The 19,402-nt window shown below is 43.2% G+C and overlaps 1 protein-coding gene across 7 annotated transcripts in view; it reads left to right on the top strand.

Annotated features, from left to right (window-relative positions):
• Window positions 1-19,402, top strand: part of MAP3K13 (mitogen-activated protein kinase kinase kinase 13) — a 177,307-nt gene that overhangs the window by 141,366 nt on the left and 16,539 nt on the right. For all 7 annotated transcript variants that reach the window (XR_008683638.2, XM_088838453.1, XM_055408803.2 and 4 more), the window contains 6 exons: window positions 7,589-7,698; window positions 8,456-8,572; window positions 9,350-9,487; window positions 12,739-13,525; window positions 16,328-16,398; window positions 18,507-18,804. Coding sequence is in view for 6 of the 7 variants with exons in the window: in XM_088838453.1 (XP_088694579.1) it covers window positions 7,589-7,698; window positions 8,456-8,572; window positions 9,350-9,487; window positions 12,739-13,525; window positions 16,328-16,398; window positions 18,507-18,804 (1,521 nt within the window). In the remaining variant the exon portion in view is untranslated. The remainder of the gene's footprint in view (window positions 1-7,588; window positions 7,699-8,455; window positions 8,573-9,349; window positions 9,488-12,738; window positions 13,526-16,327; window positions 16,399-18,506; window positions 18,805-19,402) is intronic.

Here is a 19,402-nt window from a genome sequence, read left to right as displayed (position 1 = left end):
GATGATTATTATAAATGTCACACATACAACTTTGGGATTTTTTTAACACTTTGGAGTTTTGGAGGGTTTTTAAGCACTTAACATATATGAATTCTCTTATTTGAAAATATCTTGTATTAAAATATCTTCATAGTGGGTTCTGGTGAAATTGTTGGAGAAAAAAGAGGAAGAGAAGATATGAAAACTGTAGTGTACATACATTTGAATTAAAATTATTGCTAACCTTCATGAGAGTATTGCTTTTCTTAAAGTTAGAAAAGCTGAAGTAAAGAGGAGGAAAGTTAAAGCCCAGAGAGAATCTGTGACAGAATTAGGCCCAGGAGAACCTTTTCTCTAACCTTTTCACCTAGTAGCTCCAAATAAAATGTAATTTAATGTATCTGTTAGCCTTTACTGCAAAACATATGGCTTAACACAGTATGCTGTTATTGAGCTCAAGGTCCCATGGGTTGGTTATTTGTGCTGGGTGGTTCCTCAGCTGGCCTTGCCTAGGCTCACTCACGTGTCTACAGTCAGTTGCCAGGTCTGCTGGGAGGTTGGCTGGTTCCAGGTGGCCTCATTCACTAGTCCCGCCTTGGCTGGCTGTTAGCTCAAGCACCTCAGTTTTCCTGCACGTGGCCCTTCATCCTTCAACAGGCAAACTTGGGCTTGTTCACATGGTCTTCTCAAGGTAACAAATGCAGCAGGAGAGCAATTCCCAGTGCACAGGTGATTTTCTAGCCTGGGTGCATTGTAGTTGCCAGTGTCTCATTGGCCAATGCAAGTCACAGGCTAACACAGATTGAGAAATAGACTTCACCTCCTGATAGTTGCATTAGTGATAAGTGTGTGACCATTAAATAAAAATAGTATAAATGGCATAAGGGCCAGTGGTCTACCACTATCCATTTGGATAGGGAGTTGTGGGGGGATCTTTATATGTGAGGTCCTTACTTACCCCTCCCAGACCCAGGCTATGGCAATAGGAGTAAAATAGGATGAAAACAGGAGGAAACTATGGCTTCTGAAATAAACGTGATGATCTTAAATTATAGCTTTATGCTTATAGAATTTAACTATAGTATTATCCAATTTTTTCTTGAATAGCTTTGTCTCACTTTCTAAAATGAATTTTTGCAAAATGAATTCCATCTCTACATTGACTTCCAGTATCATTTCAAAAGATTCATTCTCAGGAAAGACATTTTGTTACCAATTAGTGTCTCTCTCTACTCCTGACAGCCCCCAACTCCACTGGGTGATGCATTTACCTACCAGGAAAGTGTGCTTTGAAAGCAAACTGGACTGGGAGGGGCGTCATCACTGGGAGTTAAAAAAGGCCCCAAATATGCTTTACTAACTGGCTTAACCAGAGGCTTGGGGCATATGCTTCTCTGGTATCTGAGAAGCAGAGAGATACTCCACCTATCAGATATTGGGAATATCTTACTTAAAGCTTAAGGTTTTCTAAGGAATAATAAATCAGAGACTTTTCCTCTGTTTCCCAAAGTTCTAACATATTCTCTGTGACCACAAACTTAGCTCTCGCCACACCATGTCTTTGAATAGTCTGGCTTGTCCCTATAGTTTTTTAGTGTTTCTGAGGAATTATTATGTAAGTAAAGTATTTGATTTTAGAGAAAATGAGAGGATAACTTCATGACATTTCCTATGTTCTTTGATACTCATTCAGGAAAATTCCCTTAGAACTATTAAAACCATTACCTACCTATACAAATACATGTATGTATTGGTTACAGGATTAGATATCTTTCAAATGTTTCCTTATGTTAAGAAAAAGACTTAAGCCCTTAGTGAAATGAAAGAGAATAATAATGAATGTGTGTTGTGTTAGTCGCTCAGTCTTGTCTGACTCTTTGTGACCCCATGAACTGTAGCCCACCAGGCTCCTCTGTCCATGGAATTCTCCAAGCAAGCATGCTGGAGTGGATAGCCATTCCCTTCTCCAGGATATCTTCCCAACCCAGGGATTGAACCCAGGTCTCCCATGTGGCAGAACGATTCTTTACCATCTAAGCCACCAGGGAAGCCCATAATAATGAGTCAATGAGTACTGTCTAGAAAATTTTTCAGACTTTAGGATACAGTATCAATCACAGCTTTTTTTCCTTTACAAGAAAACTCTGCGTACCATAATTTTGAAAATCAATTTTCATGAGAGTACTAAATCACAAGTCATTGACAGTACAACTGTACATACTGGGAAAACATCAAATTCTAAACAGACTTGTGTGCTCCCAGAATATCACTTCTGAAGTCAGGGCCACACTTTCTGAGTATCCAACGTGTGTATAACACTGTGTAGTACCCACAGTCAGTACCCTCACTTGTATAAATTCACTTTTATTAATCTATGCAGCATTAAAATTGAACTTAGAGAAGGTTCTGTTAGAGCAAGAATTTGAAAAGAGAGGAAGGGGAGAAGGAATGGAAAGGAAAAACAGTGCATAGGACATGTTTTAATATTCATAAATTCTACCACCTTTTTCTCCCACTGTAAAATTTTACCTCTTCTTAAATAGTTCAAAATACCCTTGCTAGTTCCTAGAATTTTTCAGTTATTTACAAACTGATTTGCTTGGGTCTGAAATTCAGACCATCTCTGGCTAATGATAATAAACTATTTATGAATTAATGAGGGAGGTACTGGGAAAAGTAACAGATTTTGAGCATAAATCCCTGTCCTGTGACCTTGGATAAGTCATTAAACTTCCATAAACCTCAGCTAACTCATCTAAACAGTGAAGATAACCATGTTTTCCCTTCCTTGAGGAGTTTTGATGAGGATCAGATCAGATAATAAACATGCAAGTGCTCTGGAAACTGTAGAGAACTGTTTGATTGCAAGATGTTATTATTCATCTCCCGCAAAGCTATAAAGATTAAGCCTTCTTTGAGGTTGTATGTTCTGGGTACTTTTTCTGATGAACTCCTGAGATGGATAAGAATGGCAACTAGGGAGCTCCTATTGTGTTTTGACAAATTATACTCCCATGATGGGCAAGAACTAGTTTTTTAGAACATAGTTTTGCTTATTGATAGCCCTCTTGTACCTGAGGCCTTGCCTCCTGCCTGCCGCCAGAATTCTGTCTGCATCAGTCATCAACCAATAGTTGTTTAGCTGCTGGTCGCCACCTTCCCCCCAAACTATCAGTCAAGGGTGCTGCCAAGAACCCAGCTGATGTCTTCCTGAGAGAACATGCTTCGTCTGTTTCTCATCAACAGCACTTGTATAAAGCAGCAGCATATATAGAACAGATGAACAAAGCAACCAATTTCAGTACAATATTAGATTCTGCCAAAGCTATTGCTTCATTCCTGGACAATACACCATTTCTCCAAGTAGACAATTATTGCTCCTGGTTACATTTGATAGAAGTCTTTAGAAAACATTTTAGCCTGGCCCCAGATCCCAGCTGCTAGGTGCATCTTGTGCCCTGCTTCTGAGCTCTTCTACAACCCTCTGTCTTTGCACCATTTTGAGTGCCGCTGTTGTTATTCAGTCACTAAGTTGTATCCAACTCTTTGCAACCCCATGAATCACAGCACGCCAGGCCTCCTCGTCCATCACCAACTCCCGGAGTTCACCCAGACTCATGTGCATCAAAGTCAGTGATGCCATCCAGCCATCTCATCCTCTGTCGTCCCCTTCTCCTCCCAGCCCCAATCCCTCCCAGCATCAGGGTCTTTTCCAATGAGTCAACTCTTTGCATGAAGTGGCCAAAGTATTCGAGTTTCAGCTTCAACATCACTCCCTCCAATGAACACCCATGACTGATCTGCTTTAGGATGGACTGGTTGGATCTCCTTGCAGTCCAAGGGACTCTCAAGAGTCTTCTCCAACACCACAGTTCAAAAGCATCAATTCTTCGGCACTCAGCTTTCTTCACAGTCCAACTCTCACATTCATACATGACCACTGGAAAAACCATAGCCTTGACTAGACAGACCTTTGTTGGCAAAGTAATATCTCTGCTTTTTAATATGCTATCTAGGGTGGTCATAACTTTCCTTCCAAAGAGTAAGCGTCTTTTAATTTCATGGCTGCAGTCACCATCTGCAGTGATTTTGGAGCCCCCCAAAATAAAGTCTGACACTGTTTCTACTGTTTCCCCATCTATTTCCCATGAAGTGATGGGGCCAGATGCCATGATCTTAGTTTTCTGAATGTTGAGCTTTAATGATGTAGCATGTCACAAATTCATTCCTTTTATGAGTGAATAGTATTCTATTGTATGGATATCATTTATCTTATTTATCCATTCATATATTAATTCAACTTCATTTTGACACCTCTATTATGAGAGAGAAGAGGAGCAAGGTTTGGGTACAAGAGCTTCGGCGAACTGGTTAAGTAACTGAGAAGACAAAAACTTGCTAAATGTTACAGCCTTGACCAGGCCTTACCTGTGCTATGAAGAGGATTCCATTCATGATAATAACCCAGATTTCACTGTATTTTTCCCTTACCTGCTTTCTGGACTTACGTACCTTGTGAAACATTCCCTACTCCCTCTCTCCACTCTACATGTAGTTTGGGGGAATCCCCAGTAAAGAGTAGGGATCTCAGATAACCTCGTATTAATGTCTGCCCTCCTTTCCTTGTGGCTTCCCTGGTGGCTCAGACTGTAAAGAATCTGCCTGCTATGCAGGAGATCTGGGTTCGACCCCTGGGTCGGGGAGATCCTCTGGAGGAGGAAATGGAAACCCACTCCAGTATTCTTGCCTGGAGAATCCCATCACAGAGGAGCCTGGTGGGCTACAGTCCATGGGATCACAAAGAATCAGACACGACTGAGCGACTAACACACACCTACTTTCCACTGACTCTGGCTAGAACAGCAATCTTCCACCTAGCATCTGCTGAGTGTTACTTTATTGGTTAGTACTCTTTTTTGCTGAGAGACTGTAGTCCCCAGCTGGCATCTATGGGATGCTGCCTTATTCTTAAGGAACTGCCGTCACCCACCAGGAGCTGCTATTTTTTTGCAGTAACTAAAGCCGTGGGCTTCTCCATATTCCAAACTTGCACATTGTTGTGCTTATGCAATGAACTGGTCCTTTCCTTGTTGAGTTACATTTTGTTGCAGGTCACGTAATAGTGCCAGTTATGGTCCAAGGTTTTTTTGGTATTTTAGTGAAACAGTAGGAAATGCCTCTCCACTCCTATGTTGATGAATGTTATAGGTCAGAGTCACACAGGACTCCTTCTTCTCTCATGTTTTCTCTCAGAGACTCCTTAATCTCTGTGCAAACTGACTTCAGCCTGCCCACCTCCATTTCTTAGATATGCCCAGACATCTCTAAATTGCAGATTAAGTGCAAATTAGAACTCCTATTACATAAAGATTCTAATTATATGTGATGGAACTCCAAAATTAACATCTACCTATAACAGTACCTTTGAGGAAAACACATTATTATTAATCAGTACTTGGTGTTTTCCCACAAAGGGAATTTCTTTTGAGGAAATCTCCTTTAATAAGTTTCGATCTTGAGAGGGTTGTCTTTTAAGTTTCACATTCCATGAGCCGGGTGTCAGGAGGTTTATTTCCTCTAGAATTTAAAAAATCTGATCTGCGAAATCTGATCCCTCACCACTAGAGGAATATATTCTTGGTCCTTCTTAAAGTGTCAGGATCCACTGACATGATTTTCACAAAAGAGGATGCTTGAAGACCCACCCTTGGCCCCCTCCCTTATCTGTTTTAGGTCCAACCACCCCTGATTGTCAGTCTTTGGCCTCTTAAAACTCAAATACTCTTGCTGTTTGTGACTTTAATTTGACGGCTGAGAGAACAGCAGTACTTGGGCTCAACCAAACCTGTGTTTACTGCTTGGATGCTGTCACAACTTAGCAACTAAACCACCACCATCACCATTGTCAAAGACTGTTGCCAAACAATGGGTAGCACATTCTAGATCTTGGCTTTTTGATGACATTACTTGGCAGATTTGATGCCAGAAAATCAACTGACAGAAATCGCTTCCCAATGGTTGGTCAACATGTATATATATATATGAAGATCTAACATATTATAAACAGATAAGCAGAATGAACACTTTCTAAATAATTGTAATATAATTTCGTCTATAAAAATAAATGAGAAACAGCAAATCTGGGGAGAAAGCTTCTCTAATTTCACAATTACTTAAGTATAACTTCTTCCAGGGTCTAGGGAGATCATTTTCTAACATGAATCTTAAAAGGATAGAAGAGCTGTAGAAGACAATACAGTTAGAAACATTTAGTTACATATTTAACCTTCACTGGAAATTATTTTAGATTATCTCATTAGCTTCTCAGGATAGTAGTGTATACATAATTTGAGGAAGGTTCTCCTTTAGCTGTTTTTCTAGAATGGTCTATAGACTATATTCCGGCAGAGATTTTCCTGCCTCCTAAAATTTAGATGAAATTAGTCTGAAACACCATGCCTTATGGAAAAGTCCAGTGTCCTTTTCAATACTTTTGTGAACTTCTGGGAGATTTATAATTACATGGACACTTTGACTCTGCTTTCTAGACCCCCATCCCTGCCATCTTTTGGTTGTTCCTTTATCTTTGTCCTGTCATTGACCCAAAGATGCAGTTCAGTACCTTTCTTTATTTTATTTTTTTTTTAAAAAAGCAAAACCAAATAAATACACTGATCCAAAGTCAAGGTGAATGTCAGAGGCTTTACTAAAGATTTAGGAAATTGGAAGAGGCTTACGTTTTGAACAACTTAAATCACATATTAGATACCCATCCCTCTCCTAAATTTTTTTCCAGACTACTAGATTCTTTGACCATGCTCTTTCTCCTCCTCCTCCTTCCCCCTTCTCTTTCTCACTCCCAAATTCCTATATGCATGCGTGGGTTCTCAGTCACTTAAGTCGTGTCCAGCTATTTGCAGCCCCATGGACAGTCGCCCTCCAGGCTCCTCTGTCCGTGGGATTCTCCAGGCAAGAATACTGGAGTGAGTTGCCATAACTTCCTCCAGGGGATCTTCCCAACCCAGGGATCGAACCCTCATCTCTTAACATCTCCTACATTAGCAGGTGGGTTCTTTACCACTAGCACCACCTGAGAAGCCCACAGATGCCTGCATAAGTCCCCATATTTTTCTCCCCTTCTCCTGTTGTTCATGCCTCTTGGATCTTCTATACTAAATATTTTCTCAAGATATTTTTGTAAACAAAGCCCAGGAGGAATTCTGGTCCAATGTAAAAATGGTCATATTCTGACTGACACATGCTTGTATCATATGGTTATCAGAGCTGTTCTTTCTAGCCAGGCTCTCTCCACCACAGTCTTGACCTAAAACTGAGCTGCTTTATTCCAGAGATGATGGCTAGCATGCCAGATGTAATGTTTCTTGGGGCCAAGACAGCATCGAGTATTGGACTAAACACAGAAAATGGGGTGAAGAGTTGGGTAGGGTGTGCAGATACATTAATGTGAGATATTTTACTATTGAACATCTATAAGGCTCTTCAGTATAATCATATGGGGTGGGTAAGGGGAAGTCTTGTACAGGATCCTATGGTTATATCAAGGATTAGAACTCCTGGAGTTAACAAAACCTAATTTGTCCTCACCTAGGCTGAATGGAGAGAAGAAGTGAAAAAACACTTTGAGAAGATCAAGAGTGAAGGAACCTGTATCCACCGATTAGATGAAGAACTTATTCGAAGGCGCAGAGAAGAGCTCAGGTCAGCAGACCTCTCCTCCTTCCCTTCTTCTTATTCCCAGGTCTTCAGATATTTAATAGGAACCCTTTCTATGAATCATTTCATCTCTACACACCTGTCACCTCTGCTGGTTATTGTTATTTTCTTTAAAAGTTGCCCTAAAATTTGGTCCTCCTTTGTATCACTTTCTTACTGCCTCCCTGCACCTTTGTTATCTTCCTTTATCGTATCTCTGCAACAAAGACCCCTGGAGCAATGCTATTTGTTTGTTCAGTTGCTGCCCTAGGTAACATGAAAGATCAGAAATTTATAAGAGGTAGTCCCTGACCCCAAGATGCTTATAATCTATTAAGGGATAGAACACAGATAACCACTAGATTAGACAAGATCTGTACCATGGATAAGCATAAATGAGGGATTATCGTGTTAGCTTTAACTGCACATTTCCCTTAACATGTAGCATATTCTTATTAAGATATTACCAAATAGTGCACGGGCAAAGGCTATAAATTATACATAAATTGCACTCAGATTTTACCTCCTGGATGTTCTGTATGAGTGAATATGGCCCTTAACAATCAACTAAGTGGAAAACTTGGACTTCTCATCTCCCACTCCACCTTGTCTGAGTCACTACATCAGACAAGCGAGGCTTAAATTTAGAGGGCCCTTGGGCAAGTGCTTTTGAGATAAACCAACCTGTTCTTATTTCATTAGAGCTGACCCTGGCTCTCCCCGACATTCATCAGCTTCGCTGCTCCTGTGTTTTCTTTGATAGGCATGCTTTGGATATTCGTGAGCACTATGAGCGGAAACTTGAGCGGGCTAATAATTTGTACATGGAACTGAGTGCCATCATGCTGCAGCTAGAGATGCGGGAGAAGGAGCTCATCAAGTATGTACCCGGACCACTGTTTGTCCTGATTGATTTGGGTCTATCAGTTGGCCAAGATGTAACAATCGTCCAGGTTACTGCTACTCAAAACTGGTGGCTGTTTTATTCATCCACCCAACATTGCTTGGGGGATGTTCCAGGCACAGGTCCCTGCCCCAGTGGGGCTCACATTTGAGTGGAGTCACCACAGAGCTGGTTCTAGGGGACCGTGCACTTTGCAGTTTCAGCCTGCCTAGTGGCTCAGGGAAGGGGGTCTTCATTTCAGGAGGAGCTTGGTATGGATGAGTGGGAGCTTACCGCCCCCTAAGGAAGAAAAGCAACTGCTGCAAGTGGTTCAGTGTTTTCCTGAGAATGGCAAGAAACTCTGGGGTCCTGACTAATAGCAGGTCCTGAAAATAAGTAGGACTTCAACCTTTGCTTGGTGTCTCATGAGGCATGTCAGGGGAAGGGAAGGTTGGCCTCCGAGTCCCATCTGCAAGCTGAAGAAAAAAAAATGAAGTCAGGTTAGTTTGAATTTAGTTTTGTTTTTTCTTCCTTTTTAACCTAAAGAGCAGCCTTGGTATTCAGATAGCCTATATCTGTTAAGTGTGGCCAGACTCTGTGCGTGGAGTAAACCTGTGAAAACATTCTGCCCACCTTTTCTGTCTGGGGTGACTGGTGGTTTAGTCACCAAGTTGTGTCCGACTCTTGTGACCCCATGGACTGTAGCCTGCCAGGCTTCTCTGTCCATAGGATTCTCCAGGCAAGACTGAGACGTGGCCTTTTCTTATTCTTCAGGCGTGAGCAGGCCGTGGAGAAGAAGTATCCTGGGACCTACAAACGACATCCTGTCCGTCCAATAATCCACCCCAATGCCATGGAGAAGCTCATGAAGAGGAAAGGCATGCCTCACAGACCTGGGATGCAGGCCAAGCGGTGAGCATCTATACTGACAGTATTCAGATAAGTGGGAAAATATGCCCCTAAAATACATTATCAGATGATGGTGAGTGTGGCCACACGGTATTGCCTCTGGATACAGAGTAGGGAAGTGGGAGAGAGTGTGTCCTGGACTCCGGGAATACAGTTATTACTGTCTAAGGCATCAATATTTATTATCTTAGCATGGAACAGTGAAGAGAAATGAAGTGGGAGCTGGACAGGCCTGGATTCAAATCCTATTAGAAGCTGTGTGATTTGGAATATGTCAGTTGATTGCTCTCAATGCCATGGGTAAAATGATGTACTTTCTTTTTCTTTTTTTGACCCCTTAGTGAACAGAATTGAGTTCTCTCTAATATGCATCATGGGTCTATGTATGTGCCACTTTTATTTATTCATTTAGTTAGTTCTTTTTAATAACTATACTCAGTTGGTGGGCTTGGTGGATCCAAGTGCCTGTAGATTTAAGTGCCTGTAAATCTACCACCAAAACAAAAGCAGGCACTTTGATAATTACCTATATCTAATCATCTAGTTCCCCTCATCCCACTCCTGTGTGGAACTTTTGTGAGGTTTAAATAAGAGAGTGTGTGAAATCACCTAGGAAACCACAGTTGCTAAAAAAAAAAAAGTTTAAAAAAAATTTTAAAGACGCCCTTTCCCCTAATTACAACACATTTTCCTTGCTAGTTTAATGTTAGAATGTTCTTCCAGTCAGTTTTTTTAATCAAACCCTCTGCTAGAGGAATTCCTCCCAATGAATGCAGTGTTGACCCAATCCTAAATTAATGCAAAAGAAAGAAATGTGCCTTAATCTGGGTATAAACCTATCAGTGAGATTGGGATAAATGCAGTAAGAATAAAGGTAGTGAGAAAATGCAAACCAAGCATGTATTTTAAGACTTTGAGAACAGTGACCATCCCAGCACAGCCTGACTAATATAAATCTAAACCACTGAGGGATAACTGCATAGATTAATCCCAGTTTTGCTTTTACTTACCATGCCTCACCATCTTCTGGTAAAGCTCTAGAAAAATTGTTTTCAGTTGGCACCTGGCAAACCCCTCCAGGAATCCCACCACCTCCCTTCTTTTGGTATATGAACTAGGCACAGCCTTCACCTGCTGGCTCCTCTCTGCAGTTTGCCAACAGCTAAAACACCAAGCACTCTGGGAGAAAATAGTACTATTTCATTTTTCACAGTATGAGCTCGTGTTTACTTTTATTTCAGCTGTGAGAAACGTGTTTGAAAGTTTGACAGCACCAGTAGATGCTTAGTCGATGAGCTGAACTTGTCTAGAAAGGCAACTCAGTGTGGGTACTAGAGCTGCAGAGAGTTCTATTGATTGCCTTTTGAAGGATTTATGTTTCAGATTATTTGGACAGTCCAATGATTATCAAGTCAGCAGGCCAGCGCCCTCTGAGGCGATCAGAGAGGAGAAACCATCCACTATCTTTTAGCCTCAGTTTGTGTTTAGTTAGGGAAAAAGATGAACCATGATGGATCCACCAAGCCCACCAACTGAGTATAGTCTAATAAGATAGTTTAAATGCCTCGTAACATGGAGAAGCTTGGAATGGGGGAGAACTGTTCCTTGGTGTCCAAAGACTTGGCTTCAAGCTGTGAGTTCTGCCATTTCCTAGCTTTGTGGTGGACACAAGCCAACTAACCTCTCTGATCCCTCAGTGCTCTCATCTGTAAAATGGGTATTGTAATAGTAGGAAGGTGGTATTTTGTATATTGTGAAGTGCTTTATAAACTTGGAAGTGTTGTATCAGTGTTATTCTGTGATTTTGCACTGCCAGGTTGAACAGCCTTCACCTATCTTAGGACACTTTCACCGAAGTTCTCTTTTAGATCCTGCCATAGCCAGTTACTGCGTAAATATTGATAGATGCTCTCATTGGCCTTGGAGGGCTCTCTTTCCTCAGTAGAAGGTTCCAGGACCTCCCCAGATGCTGTCTGTGGCACAGGTTGGCCAACTGACCACAGGGCTGTGAATCTGAGACAGGAAGATGCGGATAACCCCACAGTACCCTATCCACCTCATCATATACCAATGACACTTGGAACTTCTGTACTAAGACAAATCTTTAACTGAAATTCTCCTGGAAGAGAAGAAAAAACCATCTCCTACTGCCTGATGCCTACTGATTTGCTGTGAGGCCTGGCTCTTCAGAATGTGGTCCTCAGTTGAGATCATCTGAAAGCATGTTAGAAAGGCAGGCTCTGAGGTCCCATCCCAGACCTATGCAGTCATTTTAACAAGTTCCCAGGTGATCTGTACATACCTTCAGGCTGTACTCTGACTGTCCAACAAGCCAGACTGGCAATTAGGAGACTGTTCATCTAGATTCTACCAGTAACGAGCTGTGAGACCAGGAGCCAATATGGTCGGGGTTTTGGGTTCCTCATCACATAGGATGAAGGCAAAACTGTACCTGCAGTTTCCCTGCAAGGTCTGGGACCCCCTGGGGCCTGAATAGAGGTGTCTTTGAGACCACTGTGAGAGGAAAGAGGATGAGGAGCCAGAGCCTTGTTGGGGGTGGCAGGGCCTTTGGCTTTCCTACCTCTCTTCAGCTGTTCTGGGTTCGGGTTTTTTTAAGGTGAAATTGACATATACCATTATATTAATTTCAGGTGTATGGTATAATGATTCAACATATGTGTATATTACAAAATGATCACCACAATAAGTTCAGTTAACATCCGTCACCATACATAGTTACAAATTTTTTCTTGTGATGAGAACTTTTAAGATTTACTGTCCTGTGCATGCATGCATGCATGCTAAATCGCTTCAGTTGTAGCCAACTCTTTGTGGCCCTGTGGACTGTAGTCCACCAGTAGATCCTCTGTCCATGGGAATCTTCAGGCAAGAATATTGCAGAGGGTTGCCATGCCTTCCTCCAGGGCATTTTCCCTACCCAGGAATCAAACCCACATATCCTGCATTGGCAGGCAGGTTCTTCACCACTAGCACCACCTGGGAAGCCACATTTACTCTCTTAGCAACTTTCAAATACACAATAGAGCATTGTTAACTACAGTTACCACACTGTTACATCCCATGACTTATTTGTATCATAATTGGAAGTTGGTACTTTTTGATCCCCTTCACCTATATCGCCTACCCGCTAGTCCCGTCACCCCGCCTCTGGCAACCACCAGACCTGGGATACATTTCCTCAAACTTGAATGAGTTTTCACATGTTTAAAACCAAACCTGTTCTTTCCTTGCAGGCCAGATCTGTTGAGATCTGAAGGCATCCCCAGTGTGGAAGTGGCTCCCACAGCATCCCCTTTATCCGGAAGTCCCAAACTGTCCTCCTCCAGCAGCAAGAGCCGATATCGGAGCAAACCACGCCACCGACGCGGGAACAGCCGAGGCAGCCACAGTGACTTTGCGGCCATCTTGAAAAACCAGCCAGCCCAGGAGGATTCACCCCACCCCACTTCCCTCCACCAAGCTGAGCCCCAGTACCCATCTCCCCAGCACCATAATCCTCTGCAGCAGCAATACCAGCAACCCTCACCTGCCGTGTCGCAGAGTCACCATCCCAGACTCAATATGCACGGACAGGACATTACCACCTGCGCCAACAACCTGAGGTACTTTGGTCCTGCAGCAGCCCTGCGGAGCCCACTCAGCAACCACGCTCAAAGACAGATGCCTGGCTCTAGCCCTGACCTCATCTCCACGGCCATGGCGGCAGATTGTTGGAGAAGTTCTGAGCCTGACAAGGGACAGGCTGGTCCCTGGGGCTGTTGTCAGGCAGACCCCTATGACCCCTGCCTCCAGTGCAGGCCAGAACAGCATGGGTCCCTAGACGTCCCCTCGGCCGAGCCGGTGGGGAGGAGCCCCAACCTTTGCAAGCCACCAGCACACAATCCCCTCTCGGAAAATGCCCAGGGTTCTGAAAAAATGGAAGAAAATGAATTCAGCGGTTGTCGGTCTGCATCATCCCTTGGCGCCTCTCATCACATCACTCCCCCAGTGCTACCTCGCAAAACAAGGCCACTTCAGAAGGTGAGGCGTACTGACAGCAGCAGTGTGCCACTGCCTTTGAGGAATGTCGAAGCCTATCATGTGCTGCGCATTATAGAAAGTACGCATTTTGTAAAAGGATGAGATAACAAAAGCACAAATAGCAGTATTTTTGCTTTTAATACTTTCCACACTGCTTAGGTGATAGACTAAAGAATACAACTCCTGAATCAGGGCACTGATTCAAGTATATATAATTTATAAGTAGACAAATAGCTATATATTAGGGCTGCTGCTGCTAAGTCGCTTCAGTCGTATCCGACTCTGCGACCCCATAGACGGCAGCCCACCAGGCTCTGCCACTCCAGGCAAGAACACTGGAGTGGGTTGCCATTTCTCTCTCTCTGTAATCAAAATAGGTTGGAATCCACTATCCTAGCCTAGTCCTAAGGATGTTGCAAGAAGGAAGGATCCCATTTTAAAACAGATTTAGGAAACAAAACCATATCTTTCATTCCCTCTCAGAGATTCCTAAGCACATGTTTAACAAATCCTAGGCTTTGAGAAATCGTGCAGTAACCTCCTTTAAGCCAGCTTTTCCCTCACCTATTTGACCACACTGCCTTTTAAAAATAATTTATTAATCCCCCATGGAACTCACTTTCTTCCCAGTATATTTTGGAAAAATGTCACCTTCATTATTAACCATCAAGATCCAGCCAGTTCTCAGTCACTGAAACCTATTCCTCTCCTCCTCACCCACTGGCTGCGTGTGGTTTATTAGTTGGGAGTCCGGCTAACTCTCCTACCTTATGTAAGAGCACAGGCTTGGTAGTCAGACAGACCTGAGTTCAAAGCCAGGCTCTTCCACTTAGTAGCTTTCTGAGCATCGGTTTCTAATCTATAAAATGGGGCTAATAGTGGACCCTGCTTCACTGATTGATGTGAAGATTAAATTAGTTAATACGTAAAGAATTTAGAATAGAACCTGGCATACAGCAACATTCCAAAAATATGAGCTTATCTTGCTAATGAGTTAAAAATAATGCTATATATGAAAAGTGTTTAGCACATGGAAAACACGCACTCGGTTCTAACTGTCATTTCACGTCATCTTCATCACGAGTTCCGTTGAAGAAAGCAAAGTGTCTGAAATGCAAATGAGCATGTTTTGCTCCACTAGACATTTCCTAGGAAAGAAGCTGAAGCTGAGGGCCACTGTCTCAGAGCTGTGCTTCTTCCTCCACATAAAGTGCTGCTACTTACTGAGCATTCCCAGGGATACATTGTGTTTTGGATAGTGCAGTGGATTTGGGCTAATTCATTCTCTTGCGGCTCTGACCCTTATGGCTAGTAACATATATTTTGGTCGCCTCTTTATTGAGATATAATTCACTTACCATACAGTTCTCTCATTTAAAGTGTACAACTCAGTTCTTTCTATTCAGAGTTGTGCAGCTGTCAGCACAACTGATTTTAGAATCTTTTTATCACCCCTGGAAGAAACCCATCAGCCCACTCCCCAGTCCACTCCCAAGTAACATGTATTTTTGTAACTATCCTGGTGCCATTTTGAGGCATCCGTGGGTCTGCAGGACACCGAACACACCCCTCACACATTTGGCCTCCCTAGAACCACGCTCCCATAGGGCAGCTCAACATCTTTCTACTGAGATCCACTCCCAGGAGAGCTCTAGGGGAAGTGCTTATCTCCACAGGCAGAATAGCTCCATCCCTGTCTTTCCTATTCAAAACATATCAGGAGACAAATGGGTAAAAGTGATAGATTATTAGAACTGACTTTAAAAATAAATTATCCTTCCAACTTCCCTGACGGTCCAGTGGTTAAGACTTAGCCTTCGAACACAGGTAGTGCAGGTTTGATCCCTGGTCAGGAAGTTATGATCCTGCATGCCTCGTGGCCAAAAAACCGAAACAGGAACAACAGAAGCAATTGTGTAACAAATTATGCTCAATTTTTGGTACAGTTATTTGGCCCCACTTTACTCACATCCCAAGGGATTGTTGTCATCCTGTGCATCATGGTGCTGTGGTTAATGATGGTTGATCTTAAATGGGGCTGTTCCTGCGCCCTTGAAGGGAAATAGAATCTTCCCTCAAGGGAAGATCGTATTCGCAGATGAGACACTCACACACCCTTCCAGATCAACCACAGAGCCCAAGCAGTGACGGGGCCTCAGATGTCCCAGCCATAACTCTCTTACCCATGCCTCCGTGCTGTCTAGTCGTATGTTAAGCATCTACTTTGTATGCAGTGTTGTGTTAATGGTAGAGGAGGAATACAACAGAACAAGATGGAATCTGACCTTAAAAGATATATGTCTTAGCAGTAGAGATGATGTAAGCATGGTAGCTATAATACTAGGGGAAAAGTGATTGGTACATAAAGAGGGGAAGTAGTTGTTGGGCTTTGAAGAACTGAAAGATCACTTCTTGTTGAAGTCTCTGTGTCAGAGCCTAGAACCACTAGTGACAGTGGTTACAAGAGACCACCCCCAAGTCTAAGACCTCGTCTCAGTTTCCCCTCCTGATTACTCACCTGTGTATTCTCTTGGAGGCTTCACCTCCCTGAGGGCAAAGATAACCCAGCCTTACCAGTTCTGTGTGTCCTCCAGCATCAAGTGCAAGGCCTAAATGGACACCCAGGGAAAGTTGCTGTATGAATGAATGAAGAGGTATACTTTTAAAAATTACACTCAGCAAGCTGCCTCTCAGTGCCTCTGATGATAATTAAATTTTTTACAGGGTCTCTGTGTGTATATGTGTGTGCGTGTGTGAATGTAAGAAAGAGAAATAAGACTCTTCTCTGCTTGTTCTTCTCAGAGTGGAGATGACTCCTCTGAAGAGGAAGAAGGGGAAGTAGATAGTGAAGTTGAATTTCCACGAAGACAGAGGTAAAACCGATAAACCTATGTGATTGCTCTCAGTGTAAGCAGGGAGAACCCTGAATTTGCCACATCTCCAGTTCCATCACAGGCCACTTTCTAACAGCCCCTTATAGGGAAGTTTGAACCCACTGTGTTCATGGTTTCCTGTTGGCCATTTTGGTAGCTGGCAGATCCTAGTTTATCCAAATTCACTAGATAAGAACTGAAAGATAGGGAAAGTAAATATGACTCAAGGTTATAATTGAGAATATAGTGGGCAGTTTATGAGAGATGGCTGTGCTGTTTTATGGGTAATTTTATTGGTTTCTAGTGTACCTCCTTATATTAGTCTGCTCAGGCTGCTGTAACAAAATACCACAGACTAGGTGGCTTAAACAGAAGAAATTTATTTCTCCCAGTTCTGGAGCTGGGACGTCCAAGATTTCTGGTGAAAACTCTCTCCGTGGCTTGCAGAAAGCAGCCTTCCTGCTATGTCCTCACATGGTAGGGGAGAGAGAAAGAGCATAAGAGATCTTCATCTTCTTATAAGGCCACAGTCCTATCAGATTAGGGCCCCACCCATATGACCTCATTTAACCTTAATGAAGTGACTGAGCACATACACACACCTCCTAAAGACCCCACCTCCAAATTCAGTCACATTGTAGATAAGGCTTCAACATTTAAATTTGGAGAGGATACAATTCAATCCATAGCACTTCCCATGCCTTGGATTTTATACCTTACCAGGTTAACTGTAGTTAAATAAGTTGGTCCTCCTTCAGCCCATCCTTAGAAACAGCTTCCTGCCTAGCCAGCAATAAGAACTTTGCTTGTAGGACCAAAGAAGGACCACACACCCGTACCCCTAGAATTAACAGTTGCTCTCATGTAGAAGTATGGAAGGGAGTTTTCCTCCCAGGAGGCCTTTTCTGCTGTTAGGCATTCTGTTCCTGAAGAGGAAGACTATAAGAATACCCCAAGAAGGTTTGTGTACCTGCCCAGAACCAGGAATTTCCTGAGATCAAGGGACTCCCCATACTTTGGTAGATTGTATTCTGGGCCCATATGCCATGCACAAAATTGAAGTCTATTCTCACCCCTGAGTTATTCCTTCCACACTGCCCTTGCTACCTTGTTTCCTTGGACACTATGTTTTCTCCTCTGCCTTGAGATTGAGCCTGGGTCACTGTCTTTTCATCCTCTGATCCCATTGACGGGCATCACAGTTACTTCCAGCATTTGTTCCTATGGTCACCATTAGCTCAGCCCACCTGATGGCTTCCCACCTTTCTTTCTTGCTATGATACAAATTTTGTTTTAAACCTCATGGTTTTGCTTTTTCTATTATAATATTCTTCCCCTTGTCTCCCTTCTGGGTTACCAGCCTTGAGAAGCTGTGTGAGTCCTACCTTAACTTCCCTTTCCCACCTGGGCTTCCTCCATCTGGACTCTTGACGCTATCACTCCAGTGCATCACCTGGCCTGTTCATCAGCCAACCTCAGATCACAGGCCATCGGAATCGCTTTGTACTGAGAAATACAGGAAGGTCAGGCAATGACAGAGGGAGAAGCAGTCTTCATTGTTATTATGTGTTTTATTATTTTAAGCCAGTGTAAGCTAATGGCATTCTTATTTACTAGGCTCCTTTGTAAACAATGGGAGAGAAATGAGTAATTTTTATAAATCCCCTCCCCCCTCCCCAGAAGCTTTGTCTCATCAGAGCTAAACCCCGACTTTACCTGGAAGGAGCACCTGCTGCTGGACAGTGCCCATAGCTGCAGAGTCAGCATTCCTCCCAAGCTCACTTCTGTTAGGGGTCGATCCACAGGGTGGTGACAGCCCTCAGCCTTCCGAGGCCCCTGCACCCAGTAAGAAATACAGTCACTGCCAAACACCAGCGGTAGCCATCAGCTTTGGAGTGTTGTGTGGAGCCACATAGCATAGAAAACCAAATGAAAGGGGGAACGCAGATTTCCCTCTCTATTGCTTTAAACAGTTTCTACCTTTCTGGATTTGGCTCTCCCTCCGGGGCAAGCAGAAAACTAGATCACCTCCCACCAAGGCTGCGACCAACAGACAAGAAAAACAGCCGTTCCCAGGACTGAGTTCTTCTGGTTCTTTGTGGTTCTAGGCCCCATCGCTGTATCAGCAGCTGCCAGTCGTATTCCACCTTTAGCTCTGAGAATTTCTCTGTGTCTGACGGCGAGGAAGGAAATACCAGTGACCACTCAAACAGCCCTGATGAGTTAGCAGATAAACTCGAAGATCGCCTGGCAGAGAAGCTTGATGACCTGCTGTCCCAGACGCCGGAGATCCCCATTGAGATATCCTCACATTCGGACGGGCTCTCGGACAAGGAGTGTGCCGTGCGCCGTGTAAAAACACAGATGTCTCTGGGCAAGCTGTGTGCGGAGGAATGTGGCTATGAGGTGGGGTCTTCCCCTCCCTTTTGTCATCCCTGTCCCCTTTCCTGGAGGTCTTTGTGTTAGAACATGCTTAAGTCCTTTACGATTATGGAGAAGGGCATGGCAACCCACTCCAGTGTTCTTGCCTGGAGAATCCCATGGACAGAGGAGCCTGGTGGGCTACAGTCCAGGGGGTCACAAAGAGTCAGATGTGACTGAGTGACTAACACACACACATAGGATAGAATAACTTCCTCTGTGAAGTAAGTAGAAGAATAGTAAGTCTTCTATATGTGAGCCTTTAAGTTGCCAACTTTCATGTTTGCATGTCCAGTCACTCAAGTTAGTTCCTGTGTCTGGCGTACATTGTCATGTGTGTGCATCCTTCTAGTGGTTGTGCTTTTGTGTAATTTTACTGTACAGCTCTATACAGAGTACAGTAGTACAGTGTCAATATTTCAAGCCCAGGATGTCTGGAAGCAAGCATAAAAACAGAAGTGATGTAGCTGGTATTACTGTACTTTGCAGGGTACTGTACTGTAAGATTGAAAATGTTTATTTATGTGTTTGTTTTTTATGTATTATTTGTGTGAAAAGTACTACAAACCTATTACAGTATAGT

This window comes from Moschus berezovskii, chromosome 1 (genome assembly GCF_049115385.1).
Source record: "Moschus berezovskii isolate FMDL1 chromosome 1, NW_MosBer_1.0, whole genome shotgun sequence".
NCBI lineage: Eukaryota > Metazoa > Chordata > Mammalia > Artiodactyla > Moschidae > Moschus > Moschus berezovskii.
The sequence above is the reverse complement of the archived record's forward strand: the minus strand, read 5'-3'. Positions and strand labels throughout refer to the sequence as shown.